Consider the following 11,840-nt stretch of genomic DNA (forward strand, 5'->3'; position numbering starts at 1 on the left):
AAATTTTGAAGGGGAAATATAATTAGGGGGCAAAATGGAGCAATATTAAATAAAATAGGTTAATTGTACAATCTATAAAACTCAAAACAAAACATCTAGTAGACTAAGCGAGGTTGATATTATTGTCCCAAAAAACTAATTCACTGCAATGATTAAAATAAAACATTCTATAAAGTTGATTCCAAATGTTTGACATCTTGGAAAATGGTATAATGAATTTTCGTATGTATTAATTAATCAACAAAAAAATCTCCAAAGTATACACATACTTTAAATACAAATTAATTAAGGTCTTAAAGTAGGAGAAAACGAAATATGCAACATGAATGAATTCATGTGGTACCTTTGGTGTGATTAATTACCTCACTGTCCTTTTCGAGCTCTTGATGTGGACGGCTTTGGCTTAATAATGTTACCAAGGATAATCAAAACCACAGGAGCTATACTTCCAATGTAGTACACACTCCCGTATACATTAATTGTTTCCTTTAGGCTTAGTACCTACAATACCAACCTACTTTCATTAATTTGTTCATTATAAAACTTATATATATATATATATATATATATATATATATATATATATATATATATATATATAGCATCCTATTTTCATTTCTTTTTTCCTTTAAAGCGTTGTACTTTGAAAATATTTATTTTGAAAAAAAAAAAAAGACTTACCATGAAACCAAGAGACGAGTAGTTTAGAACAAGAACCGTGTAGGCAAAGTTAGAGAGCATAAGCATCTTCTTAACCACACGCTTATTAGTTGGAACACAGCATTGCCATCTGTAAATGGCTGATCATATGTATATATAATACACAAAAAAGATGTTAAATTCATGCATGCATGTCACAATATATAACAAATTCAATTCATCGAATTAATGAAATGAATTACCTCTGGAACCAGAAATCATCAAAGCAGATTGAACAAAGAAAATGATATATCCAGGATATAAACCCTGTCACAATATATAACAAATTTAATCATCATACATATATATATTAACATAAATAAAATGAACCCCATTAATTATAATTATAAAAGAAAAAAAAACTTACATGCCAAACAGCACTAACTGTCTGTGTTGCCAGCAACTGAAAGAAACCTGGTTTCTTCCCCTTTTGAATAAACCTGTCATAAACATCTAAACATACATACATACATATTAATATATATACGTAGAGTTTCATAATAATCTTTAAAAGTTTTTGTGATATAATTTAATTAATGAACGAAGACATATATGACTTACAATGACGAAGCCATGTGCTGACGTGGATGTTCCATGCAAGTGGTATCTCAACTGAACTCTTTGCAAACTCAACACCCAAAATATCAACATTTATAGCACGTGCCCATTGTGGTGTTTGTGTGGGTGAAGAATAGTTAACGTTACTCCATCCACTGAAACCCAATCCGGAAAGAATCATGGAAGCTTCTGAAACCGACCATATGAAATAATATTTCCAACGGGCTGTAAAGCTACACATGTACTGATACATCAACCGATCTGTAAATCCTGAGTATTTGTACATTGGGTCGCTGAATGTTGATAGTGGATATTGGGGTATCAGGTGTAAGTATATACCCATACACAAACCAGCTTGAACAACAGCTTTCACTGTCGCCCCCAAAGGTGATGCTGAAGCTTTCTGTGTTTTCATCCAAATCTGGATTTAATGAAATAAACGTATAAATTCTTATTCATTCATTCACAAATCACGAATTTAAATAGAAACAACAAAAAATTATATACTTACACCCTTCCTTTCTGTCCAATCTAGATAATCTTTCATTTCATAAACTGGGCCAGCGAAGTGACTTCCACAACAAAGACAATATCCCACGTATTCTATGATTGAAGGCAACTTAACTAACCGGTTTTTCTTTTGGGATTCACGTAAATCTTCCTCTTTTAACAACCCATCATTGTAGTTAATAGCGCATGAAATCACTTTTAATGTTATCACCATCATTGATCCTAATAGGGGGTTTAATTAGATGAGATGAGACCATGCATCTTAATTATTGGACATAAGAGTAAATATGATGGTGGAGAAAGTGCTTACCGGTGGCATCAATACCTCCTTCCTTCCATGCATCCCCACTCATGTAGTATACATGGCTACATGTTTGCCAATAGTTGAAAACAATCAATAACGTGTATACATGGAGCTTCGAAGGAGTTTAAACTAGTGCGTACACTTGAAGAACATGTTTGAACATATATAAAATCAAAATCAAGATTAAGATTTATAGCTCGACATATATAGTTCTTTTATTGTAGGAATTTAGTTAGTTTCTCAAACTATTTGAATTTCAAGTTTTACAACCACCATCTCAATTGTAACAAAAAGTAAAACTATTCATCCTCGGAAAGCATTCACACGTAATGATATATATAGATGCCTGATTTAGTTTTTCACCAAAGTCGTCATAATACTCTGTTCTTGAGTTACATCTTAATGCATGCCTCTAGCTAGCTACTCAATGAGCTTAGGTAATGTGAACAATATTCCAGAAATTTTACAAAATTAACCGTGATTTCTCGTAAATTAAACTAATAAAAAGCAAGCTTCAAATTATATATAATGTGAATCACGTACGTACCATCCAATGAGGTAACCCATTGCTAACAAGAACGTAATCAAGCCGCATCGTCTCCGACAGAAGACCATAGACCCGTAGCTGATGATTATTGACACCAGGAAGTGCATATTGGAGGATAATCCGAATGATAGGTAGGAGAGCACGGCACCGGTTAATGCCGCGTACAGGTGTTTTCCGATGGAACCGCCGGGGACGAAGCGGTGAAAGAAGCTGACAGGAATACTGGCAACAAAACATATAAGGAATTGGAATACCGGAACCGATACTCCGATCAGAGACGCCATTTCTTGCATCTCCATTTCCGTTAAACACGAACACGTGATGATTCACGCCGAATCAGATGAACAATCTGGATTTGGAATTTGGGAAGGAGTTGTTGCATAGATCCAGACAATTGGTTGGGAAAATAGCACAAGAAAGAAGGTCATGGGGCAGGATGACACGTGGGTGTTTCTAATTGGGTTATAGTGTTGATTATGGGAGTTGGCCATTCCGCAGGCAGTTATAAAAGAGGGAATGTAATAAATTAGAATAATTCTTTTCTTACCCAAAAGAAAATTTAAATATATTTTTTTTTCTTAGTCATATAAGATTATAACATGTTAAATTTAACTTTTTCTCTTAATTTTAGAATTTGCCTTGATATATTAAATAAGAAGATGAATATAAACAATATAACAAAAAGTAGTTGGATATTTCTCTTTCCAAAATTTCTAAAAATACAAATAATAATAATAATAATAATAATAATAATAATAATAATAATAATAATGATTTTTACAAACATAAACTTTTACAAAATAAATGGTCATTAAGATACTTAGGGGTATATTGATTTCAACTACTTTGTTTATGGATGGTCAATTTGGAGTAATTTATGGGCTGTTTGGCAGGATCTGAATTTTTAAGATCTGAATTTTTAAGAGGTCTGAATTTCTAAGAGGGTCTGAATCTTTAAGATCTGAATTTTTAACATGCTGTTTGGTTGGAACCTCTGAATTGCTGTGCTGAATTATAAAATGACCATTTTACCCTTCAGTGTAATTTTTTTGTTGAATTCAAAGTTTATGTTTATAAAATAACCAAACCAACTTCTTACATAATTATAAAAAAAAAGTATAAACACAATACAAAATCCAAATTAAATAAAAATCAAATCAAACATAAACATTTGACAAAAATCAAATCAAACAATGCTCTAATATAAAGAGGTGAAAGTATGATGTTATAATAAATAAATCAATAAAAGTACATTGCTAATTCATGTATTTAACCCTTACAAAAACAATCTTACAATAGCTATGAAAACAACTTGAACTTTGTGCTTATATGGATCACATTACATGTATACAACTATTCATTCTTTGTGTTCCAAATCAATGATATGTGGTTAGCTACTAGTGATTGTCATGAACCTTTCTTGTCCAAGAGTATCCCACTGCATAAACATGGAACATTCAACATTAGTTTCAAACAAATATAATATTATATATATTTTTAAAAGAGTCATAAAAGGAACATTCAACATTAGTTTCATCCAAAGTTCCAAATGCTCAAGGTCAAACATCAAAAGGAACGATTTTGACAAAAAAAAAATCACAGCCTTCATCCACCATCATCTTAACCAAAGTTCATGCATAATTGCTAGATAATGGTGCACCATCACTTATGTATCAAACTCCATATGATACGAATAATATCCCTAGCTAAAAGTTTGAAAAAATCCTTTAAAGAACAACATACTTTTCAAACTTGATTTTTTAAAGTTCACAGTTCAAATATATAGTTTCATTCACCAAACATATGTATCTTTGTGGTCTATTTCAGATTCACCAAACAATTGGTTGTTTTATCATCTTCTATCTTAAGATTTCAAACAATATTCATATTTTCTTTAACCATGATACTAGTAATTACAGGTTTTATCAAATTTTATCATCTTCTATCGTAATATAAACAATTTGAGACACAAATCTTGAAACAAATACATGTATCCTATGACGATCCAGTACAGGATCGGGCATGAAATACAAAGAAAATCAAAATAGAGGACAGATAATCGAGTTCTAGGGCAAAAAAAAATCATATATTTCTAAGAATCGGTTTTCAGGTACCTGCCAAAGAGAAACAAGTTTGTGTCTTTGTGATAGTCGATTATCAGAATCTGTAATGTTAACCAATCAATTATCAGACTCTTTGTGATAAGTGGATCAAGCCTGCATAGTCAATCAATACAAAAATCACCCCATATCAATCAATAAGAAACTTGCATAATCAATCAATCGATTATCGGAAGTTAGAGCTCAGATTAAAATCAAAGGAATTATTCATAAAGGAAGAACGAGAATCGGACCTGCAACCAGAGCTGGAGGCGGAGCTACTGCAGGCGAAGGTTGCGTCGAGGTGTAGTCGGAGGTTGCGTCGAGGTGTAGTCGAAGCTGGAGGCGAACTGTCATTCCAAACGCCGGCGGCGGCGGCGTTTCAGGCGTCGTCGTCGGGGAGCAGCTTCGTCGGCGTATCGGGGGTGAAGGGAAGAAGAACGCACAGAGGGAGGAGAAGAGGAGGCGTGTTTTGGTGAAGGGTCGATGTCTAGGGCATAATAGGAACGCGTCTTTTTTTTTAATTCAGATGTTGTTTAATATCTGAAAAATTAAGAGGTATTTACAATTTTAAGAGGTAAGGGGAAAACAAACAATCTGAATCTGAATTTTTAAGACATTGCCTCTTAATTTTACAATTAAGAGGTAAACAAACAGCCCCTTAGTTAATTAGTGGATTTTTAGTGTTTCATGTAAAATCATTTTTTTAGCTAAAATAGGTATATTAGCCTAGCCATATAGTTTTTTTAGAACAACTAACACATACGGCTTTTAAATTCAACTTCTAAACTACAATTTTATCAGCCATGAGAATTGAACCCTAAACCTATTAGGGAGAAACACACTTTCAAACACCTAACACCAATCTTAAGTTCAAAAGTCCTACATTATATTGTGTTATTTCAAATGATACCGATCTTAGTTCAAAAGTCCTACATTACATTGTTTTATTTTAAAAGGCTAAGTTATAAAACATAGTATGTTGATCATATTTGAAACATCATTCATAAAACATAATAGTAATAAAGAAAACGTATTGATGACTTTTCATAAAACATAATGATAAAGAAAATGTATTGATGAATTCGCCTACAACTTTTCCTTAATTCATTACGTGTTTAACGGTCCCGGTCAAGTTCCTTGAACAAAAATTTATTTTAATTTTTTTTAAAATGAACTCCTAAAATAAATTTTTGTAAAACCCCTTTTTATTTTGTTTAAAATTTGTATACCGAGTAACCAGTTGGGCCAAGATGGACCAAACCGGTCTTAAAAGATCTGGTCCCAATCCTTACTGGTCCAGTTACGGGCATTTAATTTGTTTATTACCACTTCCATTTTCATGAATTAAAAAAAAGTAATTAAATAATTATTGATTTCGGGACAAAAGGAGTTTTAGAAAACTTCATTTTGGGTAACTGAAGTCTTTGTAGAATGTCATGTTGAAAACCGAAACTATATTTCTGTTTTTATGGTGTGCATTTTAATTGAGATGCATTGCATTTAATTTGTTATACTAAAAAAGTCGGTGAGACTGAGACGTGTGACATTACCACGTACCAACCAAAGCATAAAGAAACACCTGCCCAATGTCCATATCAACTTCATAAATACAAGTCACTTTATATAAACATCAATTCAGTTGCACTTGGACCCAATAGAGGAGGCCCATATAATTTAATAACTATTTCATAATTTACATCACAGGAGATAATATTACATAACATATATCGGTTGGTTAATTGTTAAATTAACTCAAGAAACAACGCCTCCTGCTTGCTACTCAACCCAACTTCATTCAAGCTTAACTTACTTTCTTCATCACCAAAAGCACGACGTGGGTATGGTCTCACCTGTGCATCATCAATATGTATGCTTATAATTAGTTATAGAACGGCCCAAAAATGCAATCTAATAAAAATAGATGAGTGTAATTAAATTACCAATCTGTACGTGGTAGGCTTCACCACTCTGCCAACATCAATGAAGTCAAAGAGATACTGCCAGGGACAAAACAGTCATTTCCTTCAAAAAAAAAAAGGACAAACAACAAACAAAATACACGTCATCATTTCTAATACTACTACTATACCTGTAACTTGTGAGACCTCAAGAACCTGCGACCACGTCGGCTTCCATCTGGCATCCGTACAAGAAGGCTGACCGCATTTTCATCATCAGGTTTCGGTTCTTCAGGAAGTGAAGCTTCCTTTGCTGTTAACTGCCTCTCAATTTCCTACAAATTAAATAAAATTAATTAACATAAACAAAAATGAAAGATTTCAATCCGCTATAAATATAACAATTACCTGTTCTTGATCCAGTTTCTTCTGTGCCTCCTCCTCCTTTCGCCTTTCTTCTTCCATGGCTAGCAACTCCTTTTCTCTGTCAGCTTGCAATGCTGCAAGATATTCATCATCCTGCATAAACAACTTGTCAACACTTGTATGACTTAATTAATGGCTTTCTGTATTAAGTCAAATATTTAAAAAGAATACCTGTTGTTCTCTTATCAACCGTTGAGCAGTGAGGGAGGGAGATGTAGGGCGTGGTGGCGGCCTAGGGTAAGCCCCAACTCCAACGCCTCTATTGAAACCATTTTGCATGTTACGATGTCGCGCATATCGTACACGGTGTCCGATTCCTTCAGGAATTCCACCAAACATTGCAGCCTCAAGCATAACTGCTTCATCGTGTTCTTCAGATGACATGCCTCCCCACTTTCCATAAACAATCACCAAGTAAAATAATAATATATTTATGCAATCAACAAATTCAATTTATATTATAATGTAACAAATTGGAAAAGAAGAAAGAGAAATACGTTGTCCACATGATTATTGATATTTTGCTGTTCTTCGGTATGCCTCACCCTCACTAGAGGTTGCTCTTGCTCATCTGTATCTTCACTTCCATCCTCAACACCCAATCTATAAAATTAACAACAGCTTCAAACATGTTTTAATGGCTTAACAAATTAATATTAAAAAAGTAAATCAGTGTTTACCTTCCATTTGATGATGCTGATGCTCCTGCTTCTTCAACTACAGACAACTTAGAAGCTCTTGTTTCTGATGGTCCAGCTTCAGATTCTTGTTGTAGAAGTAGAGCATCATCCGGTTGACCAATTTCAGCATCATGTTTGGAAGCCTCAATTGCAGCTCGGATCATCTCCTCTTCTATTCCATAATCAGGTAAATCACTAACTCCAGGAGCACTTGGAATCAAATCAGTGTCATGATGACTGAATAGATTTTCATTCTGTCCACTTAATCCTACTGGATGAGAAGATCGAAGAGATGGGAAGTCATCATCATCATCAATACTCAGGGTCCCAGGATTTTCAGGCAAAGTTTCAATTACATTCTCAATTCTAGGAGCACTTGCAGGAAATGGTAAGAATGGTGGTATGTGATTTGTGGTTTCCTCATCTATGTCCATGAGATCCTCCTGGTGATCAGCAACATCTGTTTGATGTCTGCTGAAATAACAGAATCAAATGTGTCAAGAAGGGAGATTAAACCAAACGAGGTTTATTATCTTTTTTTTTATCGAAGGAAACTGACATGTTTGTATCTCCTTGTGTAAAATGTGAATTAACTGCATCATTGAGATTGCCACCGTGTTCCTGATAATCAAATACACAAATATGGTTAGCCCTAGGCAAGAAAAGGGATATGGACATTTTGATTTCAATGTTCAAACTTCAAACCATTCTACTTGGCTATTAATCTCAAAGAGAGACACTTTCTTGAGAAAACGCCAAAGAAAAAAGGTGTTTGTCATTATGATTCAGAAAGTCAATAACTCCTAAACTTCATAACAATTACTAAAAATAGTGATCAGGGAACTGTACAGGTTTGAAATTAATCTCCATGTATATCATTTCTGGAAACACGAAGATTTAACATACTATTAAATTAATCAAACATTTGCATCCAAACATCGACTTGGAATACTGAAATATATGGAAGATAGCTTAAAACCCCTACATTCGATCAGGAATCAAATTTCGAACTCGATAAAGAAGAACATAAATTAAAAAAATACTAAAACTAATCAATGAAATGAGATTAACAATTGTCGAAATAACAATAAGTTTACGATTTAAGATGCAATTGAAATATAACATCGGTAAAATTACCGTGAGTTTCTGAATAGCAACCAGTTCCGATGAACCAGTGATACTCATGAACGTCTCGATTGATTCTTGATTAGGTGTTGCCATTCTAGAATTTTGAGAGCCAACTGATTAACTTTCGAAGAGGATGTGTTTGAATGTATACATACGTGAAGGAGAAGATTGTTTTTTTCGTGTGCGAGAAATATATTCATATTGTTTAGTATGAAATGTATCGGTTTTGGTCCCTATACTTCCATCATAGTATTTTTTTTATCCTTTAACTTGCCCCTTTTGATATCTTTTCAATTGGCATTTTGATATTCGATTAAGTGCATCCTCTCTAATAAATAAATAAAGGTTTTTTTTGTCACTTGTCAAATTCTCTAAGAGTTTTGCCACATGTAATTTTGTGGGAGTTTTAGAATCATTATTTTCCACTTGTCATTTTTTGGGAATTTCCATTTTTAAAATAAAATTCCATAAAATTCTAACGAGTTTTATAAGAAAAAAGAATCATTGTATTAATTTGATAATAAAATCTCATAAATGTTCTAAAGAATATTTGATTTCTCTTATAAATGTTCCAAAATATTATATTATGTTATGTAATAGTGTTATTTTATAAAATATTTAATGTTTAAATATTAATATTAAACTTTTATTTTTAATAAACCGTGTAGTACACGGGTCTCACACCTAGTTATGTATAAAACTATTGATAATTAATGAGACTACAGATAAATAATGAGAGATTATGGTATGGGCCTTTAGCATAACCATAGGTGTAGATGGTGATAGATCCAGAAAATTTTCAATTTGGTTTGATATTTTAAATGAAAATGATATTTAGCCAAGATTTATAAGGACCTTTATAGTATTGAATGGGTCTTTTTATAAAACAAAAATATCGATAAATATTTAATAATAATAATAATAACTAGTTGAGCCAACTTCGGCACTTTTGAAACTTCAAAAGCATTAAAAAGATTTAACGGATGATGAAACAGGATGATGGACTTATTAATTGCACAAAGTGAAGAAAAAAAAAAAAAAGAGTTAAAAGCATATCCTTTTATTAAATTCTAGAGCATTGTTCGTTGCCATGTAGATGTGCACAAGAGTTTTTTGAAAATCGGATTGGTTTTAAAACCGATTGGGTTTGGGTCAATTAAATCAAAACCAGTTTGAGTTAAAACCATATCGGTTTCAAACTGATTTTGGAGCAAAAAGATCAAAACCTATTGGAATGTGTTACGACCATTTTGAAACTAGTTTGGTGAAATCAGCTTAAGAAAAAAAAACTATTTTTTCGCTAGTTTTTCGTATTTTACCAAACGTTCTTTCGATGTCGGAATTTAACAAAACTTTAATGATTGATCAAAAATGGGCAAATAAGTCAAATTCATGACTATTCTATGAGCTAAGGTATTTTTCGTACATTCGGGTGTTTAGGAGGTTCAAAACTGTATTTTTTTAACTTTTAATATTCAGAAAAATAAATTTCAGGTATCCCGGTTAGTAAAAGGGGTGAAAATCGATCGTGTGAAACGTCTAAAACCTTGTATAAACAACAAATTAAAGAAGCAATATATGAAAACAAAAAATTACTATATGAAAATCGGTTTTTATAGGTTTGAAAACGAGTATCTAAACTAGTTTTTCAAACAGGTTTCACTAGCAAAATAACTAAAGTGGTACAAACTGGTGGTTCGGTTTCAATACGGATCAGTTTCATCCAAACGGTTTATAAGTCGGATCGGTTTTCGGTTTTCAAATTAGTTTCAGATCATGAATCGGTTTTTTTGTGCACCTCTATTGCCATGGTGGGATCGATACATCCTATTAGAGCAATGCATATCCACTAATAGGTGTAGTTGAGATGAGCCAACTCTAGTAGAGTTATGTTTTAGCTAAAACAAGTTTGTTTGTTACAAAGGATCAATGGGTGTAGATGATATTGATTCGCTCATTTGAGTATTCTAATTTGAGTCCAAGCCTAAATATTGATTAATAAGAGTTAAGAGTCACCCATGAGTATCCCTGTAGACACGGCCAATACGTTGGTTTTGAATACCCTATGCAAACTATATAAGAAAAAAAAACATTAATATTATAATAGGATTTGACTCCTAATAGATCGCCTTTAATCATATTAGTAACTACGATTAAAAACTATAAATTTTTCCATTCACAAATAAACAGCGGCGGTAGTGATGGAACCGTGATAGAGGCCACCTGATTCCAAAGTGTTTTGTGACAAGGTAATATGTCGCTAATTCCATCTCTAAGTTTCTCGCTAATTTCTTTGATGATTTGTTGTTGTTGGCTTTTAGCGACGAATTAACAACGGAAATTAACGTTGTTGATTCATATGTTTCTAGTATAGAATTTGGGGCCCCCATCACGACACAAACCATATGTGGTCGCACACTCCATACCTCCTCAGAGTCGGTCTTGCCTATAGACTTGTCATAGGAGTTACATGGGGAGGTAAATCACAATAACCAAAAATAAACCATGTAGTGTCCATACTTGAACATGAGATGTCGCTTATGAATTATTACATCTTTACAGCTTGGAAAATTATGTACAAACATGTTTTTATCACTTGGTCTCAACAGTTTTTGCACGCCTAAACAAGGAAAACTTGTAGAGCCATGATCCATGAAGTTTCTACAAACCACGATATAACCTATAGTGTTTTTACTTCCTTAGATTTAGCTTCTTAACGACTATTATTTGAATTTGTTTAGGATGACTTGTATCTAAATTTAGTTAATTTCGTATTCATGTGATATTGTGATCCCTCGTGAACCAAATCAATACTAAAACTTGTATGTTGTCATATAAGTGAGCTTACACCATTTGAAATGTTGTTTAAACATGTACAACAGTACAAGTCTACATGAGTATATAATTAAGAACTGCAAATGGAGCCAAGGCCCAAGAGCGAAAGAGTAGGCTACGCAATATTAAAAAGTGAATGAATGTAGCAAAAAA

At 33.0% G+C, this 11,840-nt stretch overlaps 2 protein-coding genes and 1 long non-coding RNA gene across 4 annotated transcripts; all 3 read right to left on the bottom strand.

The window, feature by feature from the left end:
- Positions 1 to 227: 227 nt before the first annotated feature.
- LOC145162211 (lysophospholipid acyltransferase 1-like) lies at positions 228 to 2,996 on the bottom strand. The gene is made up of 8 exons (XM_079081421.1): positions 2,619 to 2,996; positions 2,078 to 2,133; positions 1,769 to 1,989; positions 1,261 to 1,678; positions 1,067 to 1,152; positions 903 to 966; positions 682 to 800; positions 228 to 501 (listed from the first exon to the last, which is right to left on the bottom strand). The coding sequence occupies exons 1-8, from the start codon at positions 2,915 to 2,917 to the stop codon at positions 364 to 366; spliced, it is 1,401 nt and encodes a 466-aa protein (XP_078937547.1). The 5' UTR covers positions 2,918 to 2,996; the 3' UTR covers positions 228 to 363.
- An 886-nt stretch (positions 2,997 to 3,882) lies between these two features.
- Positions 3,883 to 5,206, bottom strand: LOC145162212 (uncharacterized). Its single transcript, XR_013738962.1, has 3 exons — positions 4,972 to 5,206; positions 4,733 to 4,834; positions 3,883 to 4,056 (listed from the first exon to the last, which is right to left on the bottom strand). It is a non-coding gene; the product is annotated as an uncharacterized LOC145162212 (long non-coding RNA).
- Positions 5,207 to 6,274: 1,068 nt separating this feature from the next.
- Positions 6,275 to 9,017, bottom strand: SAY1 (Ubiquitin-like superfamily protein). Of its 2 annotated transcripts, none has more exons than XM_079083907.1 (9): positions 8,862 to 9,017; positions 8,284 to 8,345; positions 7,725 to 8,195; positions 7,542 to 7,647; positions 7,216 to 7,437; positions 7,027 to 7,137; positions 6,810 to 6,953; positions 6,661 to 6,717; positions 6,275 to 6,570 (listed from the first exon to the last, which is right to left on the bottom strand). In XM_079083907.1, exons 1-9 carry the CDS (start codon positions 8,943 to 8,945, stop codon positions 6,463 to 6,465), a joined length of 1,365 nt encoding a protein of 454 aa, XP_078940033.1. In that variant the 5' UTR covers positions 8,946 to 9,017; the 3' UTR covers positions 6,275 to 6,462. The 2 variants fall into 2 exon arrangements, with proteins under 2 accessions (XP_078940033.1, XP_078940032.1); XM_079083906.1 differs by having other exon boundaries at positions 7,725 to 8,198.
- Positions 9,018 to 11,840: the final 2,823 nt, after the last annotated feature.

This window comes from Lactuca virosa, chromosome 3 (genome assembly GCF_052849685.1).
Source record: "Lactuca virosa cultivar CGN04683 chromosome 3, Lactuca_virosa_CGN04683_v6, whole genome shotgun sequence".
Classification (NCBI taxonomy): Eukaryota; Viridiplantae; Streptophyta; class Magnoliopsida; order Asterales; family Asteraceae; genus Lactuca; species Lactuca virosa.